Below are 13,082 nucleotides of genomic sequence, written 5' to 3' on the forward strand. Positions count from 1 at the left end.
TGTGTGTGTGTGTGTGTGTGTGTGTGTGTGTGTGTGTGTGTGTGTGTCACATGGTCAGGCCTATACTTTGGGGGGCAGATTGCAGGGAGATTAGGAAGCTCATGCAACAGTCCAGGAAGAGGTGATAATAGTCTGATCTAGGGTGCTGAATGTGAGTACAGGTAGAAATGACATTTGGCAATTGACTGATATTTGGGCTAAAGGAGAATGGGGAGTCAAGGATGTCACTGCAGTTGCAAACCTGAGTGTCTGAAAAGGCTAATGGTGCCCTTAACAGAAAAAGGGAAGTTTGGAAGAGGGTTGGGTTTGGGCATATAACTAAGTTCTGTTTTGTACACCTTGAGCTTGGGGTACCTTTGGAACAATCACTTTGAAATAGGAATTTTGTGATGAGGGACTGGAACTCCGGGGAAAGACTAGGGCTGGATGTAGAGCTCTGAGAGTCATCTGCAGAGATAATTAAAGTGATGGGAGCTTATGAGCTCACCAAGAGCTTGCAGAGGACCAAGGACAGAACCTTGGTATTTAGTTAGCAGGTGATGATCCAACAAAGGAGACCAAGAATTAATAAGACAGATAGAACAAAAAACCCCAGCAGTCATGAAAACCTAGAGTGTCCAGGAGGAGAGTGTGGTCCTATGGCCCCTTCCACTGATGGGCTGGTTTTTCCCAGAATCCCCATTTTAAGGAAAGTGCTAAGGCCAGCCATGTCTTCATTCCATTCTAGGCTCCACATCTGACTCTCTAGACCTTCTCTGTCATGCCACTACAGTACCTTTTCCGTCCATCGCTTCTCGGCTTCCTTTTTGTGTTATCTTCCCCAGTAGGATATAAGTTCCTTGAGGGTAGGGGCTCTTTCTCTTTGTATTGTATTCCCATTGCTTAGCATGGGACACAGTAAGCACTTAATGCTTGTTCACTTGACTTGCTCAAGTGCTGAAGAGGTCAAGAAGATAAGGATTGAGAGGCCATCAGATTTGACAATTAAAAGCTCATTGGTAACTAGGAGAGAATGGTTGCATTTGGACAAGGAGTTTGAAAGTTGAAATGCAAAGGGCACCGGGATTTTAACAACTTCTTGAATGCATGGTCTGAATGGTACATAGGTAAGCTTTACGTAATGTTTAGCACAGTATGGATGTCTCACAAACAGGATTATACCCTCGCATCATTCACAGAACACAGAACTATCCTCTGTGATGTTAGGGAGCTTCCTTCTTACAGAAACAAGAGCTTTTACAAAAGTCATCTCTGAGAAATGGGATTCGTGGAAGTAGTTGCAGAGCAGTGTCCCAGGAATAGCTCCATCTTATCATAACAAAAGGCATTATTGTCTTCTAATTCATCATGAGTTGCTGGGCTGCTGGGTTTACCAGGAAGCTGCTTTCAGACTGATGCTTTATTGCAATTATGAAAAGGGATTGCTGTTCTAGAATTGCAAGGGGTTTGGGAGAGACCAAAAACCAAAACCAAAACCAAAAACAAACAAACAAACAAACGAAAAAAACCCAACCAAACCAATGCCAAGGAGCCATTTAACACAGGATCTCACTTTACACAGCTATGAAAAGCATATATGACACCCACTGTTTGCCATTAAAATATAGACACACATAGAAAGGCCACTTAGGCTGTTAACCAAACTTAACCAGGATAAAAAGGTTTTCCTTGAACCAGGGTTATATTCCCAGCTTACTTTTGGAAGCTTTTCTGCCCTTTTGCTTTTTCCCTCCTTAGCTTCCTCTTTCCCACTAAGAATAATAGGAGAAGGAAGAACACTTAGAAAAATTAGGGGAAATGGTAAAGCAAAAAACATGAGAGCCAGAGGGAGTATATTTTGACATTTGGAGAACAAATGTCCTTTACGTATTTGAAGATGATGCAATTAACTCATTACTAATAGGAACCTGTGCTTTGAGCTGTTTCTCCATGTATGGGGCAGATCTGACTGGTCCCTCTCACTTTTGCCTCTTCAAGACCCAGCCAGTGGCCCCAAAATAGGATAAAGCTACTGGTTTTGGGGAAAGAGTCCATTATCTTGGTTTATCCATCCGAACTAACCATCCACAGGTGTGTATATATGTGATCTAATTCACGTATAAATAACCACAGATCTCCCACTTAAGGTGACAGATATCTAGTAGTGAATAAGGGAATCAAAAGTTTTCATGGAAAGAGGACATTTAACTTTTCTTGTAAATGTTTAATGTTCACTTAGTAGAACCTTCAGATATATAAACTTTAATACTGTTACAAATTTTTACACACAAGAGCCTCTTTCCAAATTGCATTTGAAAAGTGGTTAGAAAAGACAAAAATAATTTTCTTTTATTATTCATGGAGTACCACAAAGCTGTAACCAAGAGCTTGCTGCATTTACAACACTTCCTCAGTGTGGCTAAGGTTGGTTATTTAATCTGGACCAACTCAGCCAATGCTAGCAGAAAATAAAGCATTCCTTTGGAAATCCAAAGGATCAGCTTCATCCTTCAATATTTTGAAACTGTTGCTCAAAATATACAGTCCTTGAAAGTAGCTTATGTTGACATCATTTTCTGAAGCGTTTGAAAAGTGGGTGGACATGCTTATTTACAGATGGCTTGCTTCGAGAAGAATGGTATTCCATATAAACAGTATCATCTGCCCCCGACATGGAGCTCATTGTGCCAAAACGACGGGACACCTGAGTGGGTAGAATACACAGAAGTGAGGAGGGAGACATGGGGGACAGCCACTGCAAAAATATTGAAATAGGTAACGAAGTGCAGTGTTACCAGTTTCCCAGGGACAAAAGAGGGCTACTTCATTTCCATCTTAATCATAATATCCAAAAACTATGTGTTAACAGTAGCAAAGTTGGAAGCATCTTAAAAGTCCTAATTCCAGGCTTCACAAGTAGGCTACTTCTCAGGACTATTCCTTAAAGGTCATGGATAGATAAATGACCTCTAACTCAAATGGTGCCCAAAATATACCTCATATCTGTGAGCTTGCAGGACAGATGTCTTCCATGAGTTTTTTAAGCCAGGGAGAGTACAAGAAAAGACACAATCCAAAGAAGTTCTCCCTATTATCTTAACTGATTCTTAATCACCTCATAAGGTCAATAGGTCAGGGATTATAATGTGATTGATGAAGAAACTGAGGCTCAATAAGATCAAGTGATTTGCCCAAAGATCCCACAGCTAGTTAAAGGAAAGGGTGGGATTGCAGTCCAGGATATTTAACTAACTTATAGCTCTAAATTACATTTTCTTCTATGGACTCAACAAATGAAATCACTGGGGAAAATCACATCTACTTCTTTGAAATCAAACGTTAAGAACCTTGTCTTCTGGGTATGTTGAAGCCTAAAATGCACACAAACAAGACTGACTACAATGCCTGGCTTTATGCCAACTCACCTGAGTGGATCTGGAGCCAAATTCTCCTGCTAGCACTTCTTCCTCAGCATCCAAGTCAGTGGCTGCCAGGACCTTCTGTAAAAGCTGCTGCTGTTCCTCTTTAGATGAGAATGCTAATTCTTCTTCCTCCATACCAGCGAGTTTTGTAATTACCTGTAAAACAGAAAGGCGACAAGAAGCTGCTCTCTTCTGGTAGTGATGAAAATATTTCCTTCATTATGAACTTAATAACCATCAACAAATTTTGACATTCTTACAAAAGAGTAACACAAGATTGTATATGAAATCGTCAACTTTTTTTTTTTAAAGTGTATGTTAAATTGAAAAGAGAACAACAAAATTGCCCTGCTTTGTCCCCTTCTGAACTTTTTTGTCTTCTTCTGGGATATATATATATATATTTTTTTGCATTTGTCACTTCTAATTAGTTGTCTTCTCACTGGCAAGCTTTATGTGTTGCTTAAGAAAGAGGCCTAGCACCTTGGTTTCACAGCAAGAGAGTTGCATGGCAAAAGAACATCTGGTAACAGTCCTTAATACATGAATATGACTCTGGGTACACTGTAAACAGGCCAGCAGGTTTCTGGGGTGGGGATGGACTCACAGATCACAAAGAGCTAGACAGCATCTTTGAGGTCATCTCATCTAGTCCAACCCCCTTCCTTTATAGTTGCGACTCATAAGTTGGGATAATAAACCCAAAGTCAATAAAGTAGTTAGTGGCAGAGATAAGAAGAAGAAAAGAACAATAATCCTCAAATATTCATGCACTCCTTCAGGTTAAGGTGATGGTACTGTATTATCAAATGAGGTAATATTTGTAAAGTGCTCAGTAACACGCCTGGCACATAAGAGATGCTATATAAATACTTATTCCCTTCTCCCTGTTGTTACATTTTCCTCTTTTTTTTTTGTAAATCTTATTTAATTTTTTCCTATTACATGTAAAGATAGTTTCCAACATTCATTTTTTATAAGATTTTGAGCTTCAAATTTTTTCTTCCTCCCTCTTATCCCCCCTTCCCAAAATGGCAAGCAATGTGATATAGGTCATACATGTGCAATCATGTAAACATATTTCTACATTGGTCATGTTGTGAAAGAAGAAACAGAACAAAAGGGAAAATAGTATGCTTTGATTTGTATTCAGTCTTCATGGTTTTTTCTCTGGATGTGGATAGCTTTTTCCATCATGAGTCTTTTGAAATTATGTTGGATCATTGTATTGCTGTTTCTCTCTTATTTTTCCAAGGAATCATGTAGCTCTTCCCCTCTGCTTGCATTTGCTATTTAAATGAAATCAAGCAGAAAACCTCATGCCTTCCTATAATGAAAACCTATTTTAAGAGATGAATTATTAGGTGGTGGACATTGTGAACACCCAAAAAACACAAACCTGCTACATTTTAACAGACAGGAAAAAACTTGTTACTGATGTGGGAGTTTATCCCTGAGTCAGTTGTCTGTACAGAGTCAGAACAATGAATCATAAGAACTAAGGTCAGAATTTGTAAAAGGAAGAATAATAATGAAAGATTTTATGTTATACATTTAAAATTACTCAACTAAGCAAAGCTGAATAAAAGAAGTTACTGAAAATAAAAAATGGAAAACAGACATCAGAAATGATATCAACACTATCACAACTTTACCTAGAAATTTAACCAATGTAAATTATTCACAAAAGATCAAAAGAGAAAATGCTTTAGTCAGCAAACATCAGATTTGGCAAAGACAACACCAAGTTAGACTATAAACTCATCTGTAAAATCTTACAAATAATGATGGATAATTATGAGCAATATTGTCTCATAAAGTAGGGTGAAAGGGTAAAAGGTTAAACCAGTTTAAAGAAAGCTTTGCAAGATATCCAATAAAGCAAAATCATTTTAAGAGCATTCAAAGATGAAAATAGACTACGAACAGAAGAAAAATGCAAAAGATTTGCAAAAACCTTTTCAACAAACTGATTCCTGCATCATGGATAATGGAATTACCACACATGGATGGACCCTAATATCACAATACACACAGTAGGAGAAAATGACACTAAAGAGAACAAAAACTGGACAAGCAGTCAGAATGGACTAAGTGTAAGAGGAGAGTCACGGAGGTGAAATAAGTGTGAAGGGATTTATATACCAGTTATCTAAAAGAAGGAAAGATATAAAAAAAGCTTGGACCATATTAATACTGAAAAAGGGTTACCAGGAAAACATTAATAATCACTGATCTATTAGACTATTCTCCCATCGACACAAAAATCTTCTAAGTCAGATCTTAGTAAGGAATAAGCAATTTTTAACAAGTCATATTAAAAAATGGATAATTTCTTTACTATCTCACAATTAACTAAAGAAGGTAGAGAAATATAAGATCTCATTGTTCCTACTGTTTGCTGAGTATGAAGAAAAATTGATCTGCGAGAGGAAAATGCTGCCTCATAGTTTCTTTTACATCAAGGTGTCACCCATCCATACATCAAGATCTTTCAGGATTCCTTGGAAGATGCAACAATGGTAAGGTATGCTTACTAAAGTTATTCACCTCCATGATGGAGACGACAGAGTTCCTCCAACAAATTCAGTTCTCTGGGTCATAAAATTACACCTGGGGGCAGTTAAGTGGTGCAATGGACAGAGCACCGGCCCTGAAGTCAGGAGGACCTAAGTTCAAATCCCGCCTCAGACCAAATGCTTGCCACTTACTAGCTGTGTGACCCTGGGCAAATCACTTAACCCCAATTGCCTAAATAAATAAATAAATAAATAAATAGAAAAATAAAAATAAAAAAAATGAAATAAAATTACACCTGTATGGTCATTAGCCACTACCCAACAGAGGTAAGCACAAGAAATCTAGGCATTCCTATTAGCCATCAATGAAGACAGTTTTATGCTCCAGCTCTTAAAATAAATCTTGACATATATTGGGAGGATGCCATAGGAGAGCAGAGAGAGCCCTGGAAGACCTGGGTTTTATGTTCCAGTTCTCTCATTTCCTAGTTGTGTGATTTGGGCAAATCATTTCTAACAATCCAATGAACTTTTATTAAGCACCTTTTATGTGCAGAGGACAATATTAGGTGGTGGGGATACAAAGACAAAATGAAAAAGCCTCTGTTCTCAACAAATTTATATCCTACTGTAAAATGGAAACATAAATATGTACAACATACATGTAGGGGAGATGTATGTGTGTGTGTGAAATGCTGTTGTTGTTGAACATATTTACCTAGATCTTAGCAAAGTACTTGACAGAAGAGCTCATACTTTTCTTGTGGAAACATAGAGAGATGCAGACTTGACTATAATACAATTAAATGGATTTGTGACTGGCTGTCTTAAGTCAATGAGAGTTTGATTTGAAACTGTCAGGAGGTTTTCAATGGAATGCCCCATGATCTGTGGTCAACTCTGTGGTGTTTTAACAGTTTTATCAATTACTTGGATAAAAGCATAGATAACATACTCATCAAATTTGCAGATGGCACAAAGCTATATGGAATAGTTAATATTCTGGATGGAAGAGGTAGGATCTAAAAAGATTTCTAATAGGCTAAAACATTGGGCTAATCCAATAAAGTCCAAAAAAGATAAATATAAAGTCTTACATGAGCTAAAAAAATGTAATTCTAGAAGTATTTTTTTTCAACTCATGTAAGACATTTAAGACTTAAGGTGAGGAAGCACAGTAGACAGTAATGTGTACAAAAGAGATTTGGAGGGATAAGGAGACTTCAAGTCTCAATATGAGTCAGCAGTATGATGCAGCTGCCAAAAAAACTTCAATATGTAATGCGATCTTGGACTGCATTAAGTTAAGTATAGTTTAGTCCTTTTGTATTTTGCTCTAGTCAGATCATATTTGGAGACTTATTCACTTCTAGGGACCAGAGTTTAGGAAGGACATTAAAACGCCTGGGAGCATCTCAAGGAGGGTAACCAGGATGGTGAAGGGCCTCCCTTAATTTCATATGTATCAAAGTAATCTTTCTAAAGCATAGGTCTGATCATATCATCTCCTTAAACTCCAGTGGTTCCCTATCACCCCCTGGATTAAATATAAAATCCTCTGGCATTCAAAGCCCTTCTTAATCTGCACCCTTTTTCTTACAACTTACACCCCTCTATGTATTCTATGATTCAATGACACTGGCCCCCTTGCTTTTCCTTGAACAAGACACTTAAGACTACGAAAAAATTCCTTAGCAGAACTGTGTCCCAAACCCAAACGACCCAGTCCTGGTCGTCTATCAGCCCCTCTTCTAATCTTCCTAACTATATCTGGTTTTGAAGATTAAAAAAAAAACCCCACCAAAACCCACCATACCATTCTCTTAAGACAAAATCTGCTCAATATCAGCAGACAGTAAATCCTGTCCTTTCTAAAGATAAGTTACTTAGTATTATTTTTAACAGATTTGTGAGATGGTGGTTGGATGGAAAGAGGCAGTTAACCTTTCTCTGGTGTGCCAAGAACATGCAGCACCTCTGCTCACTCTTTCCCCACATAATTCATTTAGGATACTAAATTATGCCACTGACTTTCTATGCACAATAAGGATAGCTATGGCTCAAGAAAGTCCAAATCCTGAAATCTCCCAGTGATATGAATCAACCTACAACAACCTATACCCACAAAATCTTTTAAGTGGTCGATTTTGTTGTTGTTCAGTCATTTTTCAGTTACGTGTGATTCTTCGTGAATCTGTTTGGGGTTTTCTTGGCAAAGATACTGGGGTGGTTTGCCATTTCCTTCTCCAGCTCATTTTATAGATGAGGAAACGGAGGCAAACAGGGTAAAGTGACTTGCACGGGGTCACACGGCTAATAGATGTCTAAGGCCAGATTTGAACTCACGAGTCTTCTTGACTCCAGGCCAACACTCTATGTACTGCCCCATCTAGGGATCTAAGTGATTTTGATACATTGATCTAAATGATCAATAATGTGCCTTAAATGCCTCTCTCAGCCTATTGCTTCCTAGCTACAGCAAACCAAAGGGTTAGTATTGCAGAGTACCCCTATGTGCAGGGTAAGGGGGAGTGCTGTACAAGAGTGGAAGCAAGAAAGATTAAGACATGTTAATTTATTTTTGATGATTAGAAGGCCCTTAAGGATCCTTTTACTTGAATTTTCTCTTTTTTTTCTTACACATACTCTCACCCCTACTCCAAACCTTAAATCTGATTCAGAATCTTGGCAGAACCTCTAAAGCATGCCAAATTTCAACATATTCAGCTCCTTTTCCAACTAGCCACCAATTTTCATTTTTCAATCTTTCCTCTCTATTCCAAAGAAATCCAACTCTGTCCTCTAGTTACTATGTTAGAAAGGCACAAAAGCCTTTTCTTCAAGCCCCCAATTGAGTACCTTCCTAATTAGTTACCCAACAACTTCATTCAGAGACAAAGAAAGACTTATTTAAGATCTTTAATTACCTAGGGATTCTCTATGCCTAAGGTTTTTCTCAAGCAAATACTGAGAGTGGTCACTACTTCCCTCTCAGGATGAAACAACAGGCTTCCTTATAAGGCACTTGTCCTAATGGGAAAAGGAACCCAGTACTGCTTACCTTGAAGCTATAACCTTGATCGACCAGGAACCTCTGCCGCTTGGTTGAATATGCCATTTCCTGTGTATCCTGGGATACTAGTGAGTAGAAGAAGGCATTATACTCCTCTGCAACCATTCCTAGGGGACATGAGACAGTAAATATTAGCTTGCCAAAAAAACAGGATGTGAGATTTCCTACCAAGATGGCACCTGAATGGGAGGCAAACTGCCCAACTACTATATACCCACTCCATCTAGACCACAACATTTGTACCAGACTGAATAATGATCAGATATCCAAAGAGAAATTACTGTGACATCTTCCATCCCAGAACTGTACAAGAGGTCGACCAGAAGCCCGACAATAAGGGAGTCTATGACTAGCAAAGTCAGCAATAAACCAGCACAGCCTCCCAGTATGACTAGTAATGGTGAGGGACATGTGTAGCCTTTAAGGTTTTGTGTCCTGAGGCAATAAAAACAGAGGGTTCCCTGAAGAAAGCCTGAGGATGCTTGGAAAGCCCCAGAAGTTCTGGAGAATAGCAGCAACCAGCACTATAGAGCTCAAGACTAGGGACATTCAAGCCCAGGATTCTGAAATGTCTAACAGTCGGTGCTGGGATAACATAGGGGGCCCGGAAGACATAGTACTCTCAACTTCAAAGATTTGGGGAAGGGGTATGTGCCCTAATCCTGACAGGTGAAAGTCAGCATAGAAATTCAGGGCAAGACCAAGCAGAGACAATTATTTTATCTAAAAGCATAGTATGGGATGGAGCCAGCCTAGGAATAAAGCCCTACTTCAAGAAGTAAGGTTGGAGAGGGAGTAAAGTAAATAAAACACTGATTAGCACAAGTATTACAAGTCTAGAGAACCTCAAACAGGAGGTGGTAACTTTGTAACAACTATAAGCAGTGATTCAAAGGGAAAAAAAGTTTTTTCTATAAGGACCACATAAATATCTAGAAGAAAAATTACAAAATAAAAAATAGAAATAAAATCTCTTGAGGAAAGAATTAGAATAACCTTACCCAAGAAATGGACTCCCTGGAAACTAGAACAGATCAAACATAAATCAACGATTTCATGAGACAGTAAGAAATCTTCTAACAAAAATCAAATGACTGAAAAAAATAGAAGAAAATGTAAGATATCTGACATATATATATAAAGACCTGGAACAGGTCAAGGAGAGATAATTTAAAATTATGACTTAAAAATCGTTGGATTCATAGTCAAAACTAGGATAAAAAAATTTTAACACTATATTTTTCTTTTTTTTTTTCTTCAAATTAGTCTTTTCAAACTTTATTTAAACACATAATTTCCACAACATGGATGACCTGGTGGTGGCCAAAATGATGAACAATTCTCTAGTCACAAAATGAGGTAGATGGAATGAATAAGCTTTATTTTGTCCCTTGCCCTTCCACTTTGCCTCCCCCCTGCCAGGGGGCTTTACGATATAATGTTTTCAATGAATTCCAAAACAAAACAGTAAAGAATGCTGCCACGTCTATTTTAGCAGTAACAAAGGCAAACTGGATAGCTATAGTCAGGAAGATTCAAATGCAGAGGTAAGTAATTCCTGAAAGTCAACAAACTGTCCTCTGATTTGTTCTAAGGAGCTACTCTGCCTATGACATTTCTCTAGGTGGAGTCCTGGAAAGACCAGAGACCACTGCTAAAAGCAAGTTGCCAAGACCTGGGAAGAATCAAATGTGACTACTCAGGAAGGGGCAGTGACCAATAAATCCCCCTTCACATCACCAACAATTCGAGAAGGGAAATAAACTTAACGAGTCCTTCATACTCATGGGAACAATATTTAAAGTCCTGTTTTCTTCCACTGAATGGTTCAGGTGCTAGGACATTATGCTCCTTCCTTGCTCTCACTGTAGGTAATGATTTGATTGTAGCAAAACAAAACAAAACAAAAAAGCCACCAAAACCTCCATAGTCAACGGAACCAGTCTTTCAATTAGCTTTAGGGTTCAGTGCAGGGGTGATATGCTCCTCCAGGTCTCATTACAGGAAACTGTAATGAACTGCAGCTGAGAAAACAGCAAATTCAACTCAATAGTTGACAGTCTTGGCCTTTAAATCAGCTTTAAAATCAATGGCTCCTCCCATGATGCAGCCACTAATGATTATGTTCCTACAGCTGTATTTTCCCTGACAAGATTCCACCAAATAGTGCAAGAAAATACAATCCCTAAGATAGCTAAGTTTTGGCACACTGACATTCCTCTGTCCCCTTATCTTTAAGAAATTCTCTTGTAGTTGTGCCATTTGGATATTTTGAGTCAAGGTCCATGTAGATGTCAATGAACATCACAAATGCATCAAAGTTAAATTCCTGATACAAGCCAGCAGGGCTTTGAAGGTGCAGCCGTCCCTCATATTTATGACTTATCTTTTGCCCTTCACTCTTCGCTGCGACTGGGATCCTTGCGGGGATGCTGGGCTCCAGGTGCCAGAGCTGTCATGAGAAAAGGCTGTACTGGAGTAGTGGAGAAGGGGGGCACCTGCGAAGCCACAGCTACTGTGACCTATGGCATCTTGGAGTGTTACTGCCCTGGGCAGACCCCTGAGCATTATATTTCAAGAAACCATCAATGAAAACTGCCCAGACCAAAGGACAATGTGAAGATAGAAAGAATCCACCAATTATCTCATGAAGGAAATTCAAAAAGAAAATTCCTGGAATGTCATAATCAAAATCAAGAGCTTCCACATCAAAGAAATAAATACTTCACACATCCAAAAAGAAGCAGTTCAAGTACTAAGGGACCACAGTAAGGATCACACAAACCTGGTAGCTACTACTGAAAATGAGAGGAATTCTTTGAAATGCAAAATTCCAAAAGGCAAAAGAGATAGGCTTACACCAAGAAAAGCTTACTCTGGGCAAAGCTAAGTATCATTCTATCGGGGGAAAAAAAAAGAATGAACAGAGGACTTTCAAGCATTTCTCATGAAAAGACCAAAAAGAACCGAGTTGAGTAGTAGGAACTCTGAGACACAAACATGAATTCAGAGAGACCTAGAGGTATATTTATTTGAGCAACTGGAAGGAGCTGTATGCTAATGTGGTGTTTCTCTATGCAGGCTGAGAAGAAATGATTCCTTCAGAGCTTTAATGTCTTCAAAGGATACTGAGAGAGTTAAATAAGAAAAACAAGGGGCCTATGAAATTGATGAGTTCAGTACTGAGAGTCTGAAGAAAAGAATTAGAAGCAAGAATAAAAGGAATACACTAATGCAGAGAGGAAGAAGAGAGTGAAATTTGCTATTTCTCTTAATTGGGGTGTATGAGAGGAAAAACAGAAACAATGGAGGAAAGGATGGGTGAAGGGGCATCAGATAACAAACTCATTTGAAAAGGATAAATGAAAGTTACGTACATACACACACAAACACATAGTTTGGTGTAGAAATACATTAAACTGAATAGGGAAACAAGTGAGGATGGCAGAGGGACATTAAGAGGGAAAAGAATACCAGGGATGGAAGAGCTACAAGCAAACTTTGATGCTCAAGGTAAAAAAGTAAAGATCTAGAAGATAAGGCAGTTGTCTTCAAGTGCCTCTTAGACAAATGGGTAATGGCTGAACAAATTGCAACATGAATTTATTGGAATATTATTCTGCAGTAAGTGGTGACAAAGGAGACAGTTTCTGAGAATCCTGGGTAGGATGCATTTATGCCGAGTCAAATGAGCAGAGCCAGGAGTACAATTTATACAAGCTCAGTAACACTGTAAAGAAAAAACTTTGAAACCCTTAAGAACTCTGATCAAAGAAATGACCAACCATGTCTCCAAAGGATCTACAATCAAAGCATGTTACCTACCTCCTAACATAGAGGAGACAGAAACGATGCAGAAAGAGACATACATTTCTGGACATTGCCACTGTGTGGATTTGTTTTGCTTATGTTTGTTACAAGAGTTTTTTCCTGTCTTTCAATTTTCAATGTGGGGGGAAAGGGTTAGGGGAGGGAGAAGAGAGGAGGCAGGGAGGATCAGCAATAGAGATGCCAAAAATATTGTCATCTAAAAATGTACAGAAACGAAAAGAAGGAAATTCAGAAGGAAGCACAGACAAGCAGGACAGT

General features: G+C 38.6%; 1 protein-coding gene across 1 annotated transcript in view; it reads right to left on the bottom strand.

Annotated features, from left to right (window-relative positions):
• Positions 1–2,188: 2,188 nt before the first annotated feature.
• ERCC3 (ERCC excision repair 3, TFIIH core complex helicase subunit) overlaps positions 2,189–13,082 on the bottom strand; it is a 46,317-nt gene continuing 35,423 nt past the window's right edge. The window contains exons 13-15 of the mRNA XM_027854691.1: positions 8,982–9,100; positions 3,405–3,557; positions 2,189–2,683 (exon numbers count right to left, since the gene is read on the bottom strand). Of these exons, the coding sequence (XP_027710492.1) occupies positions 2,549–2,683; positions 3,405–3,557; positions 8,982–9,100 (407 nt within the window). The 3' untranslated portion in view covers positions 2,189–2,548. The remainder of the gene's footprint in view (positions 2,684–3,404; positions 3,558–8,981; positions 9,101–13,082) is intronic.

This window comes from Vombatus ursinus, unplaced genomic scaffold (genome assembly GCF_900497805.2).
Source record: "Vombatus ursinus unplaced genomic scaffold, bare-nosed wombat genome assembly UNPS02010548.1, whole genome shotgun sequence".
Lineage (NCBI taxonomy): Eukaryota > Metazoa > Chordata > Mammalia > Diprotodontia > Vombatidae > Vombatus > Vombatus ursinus.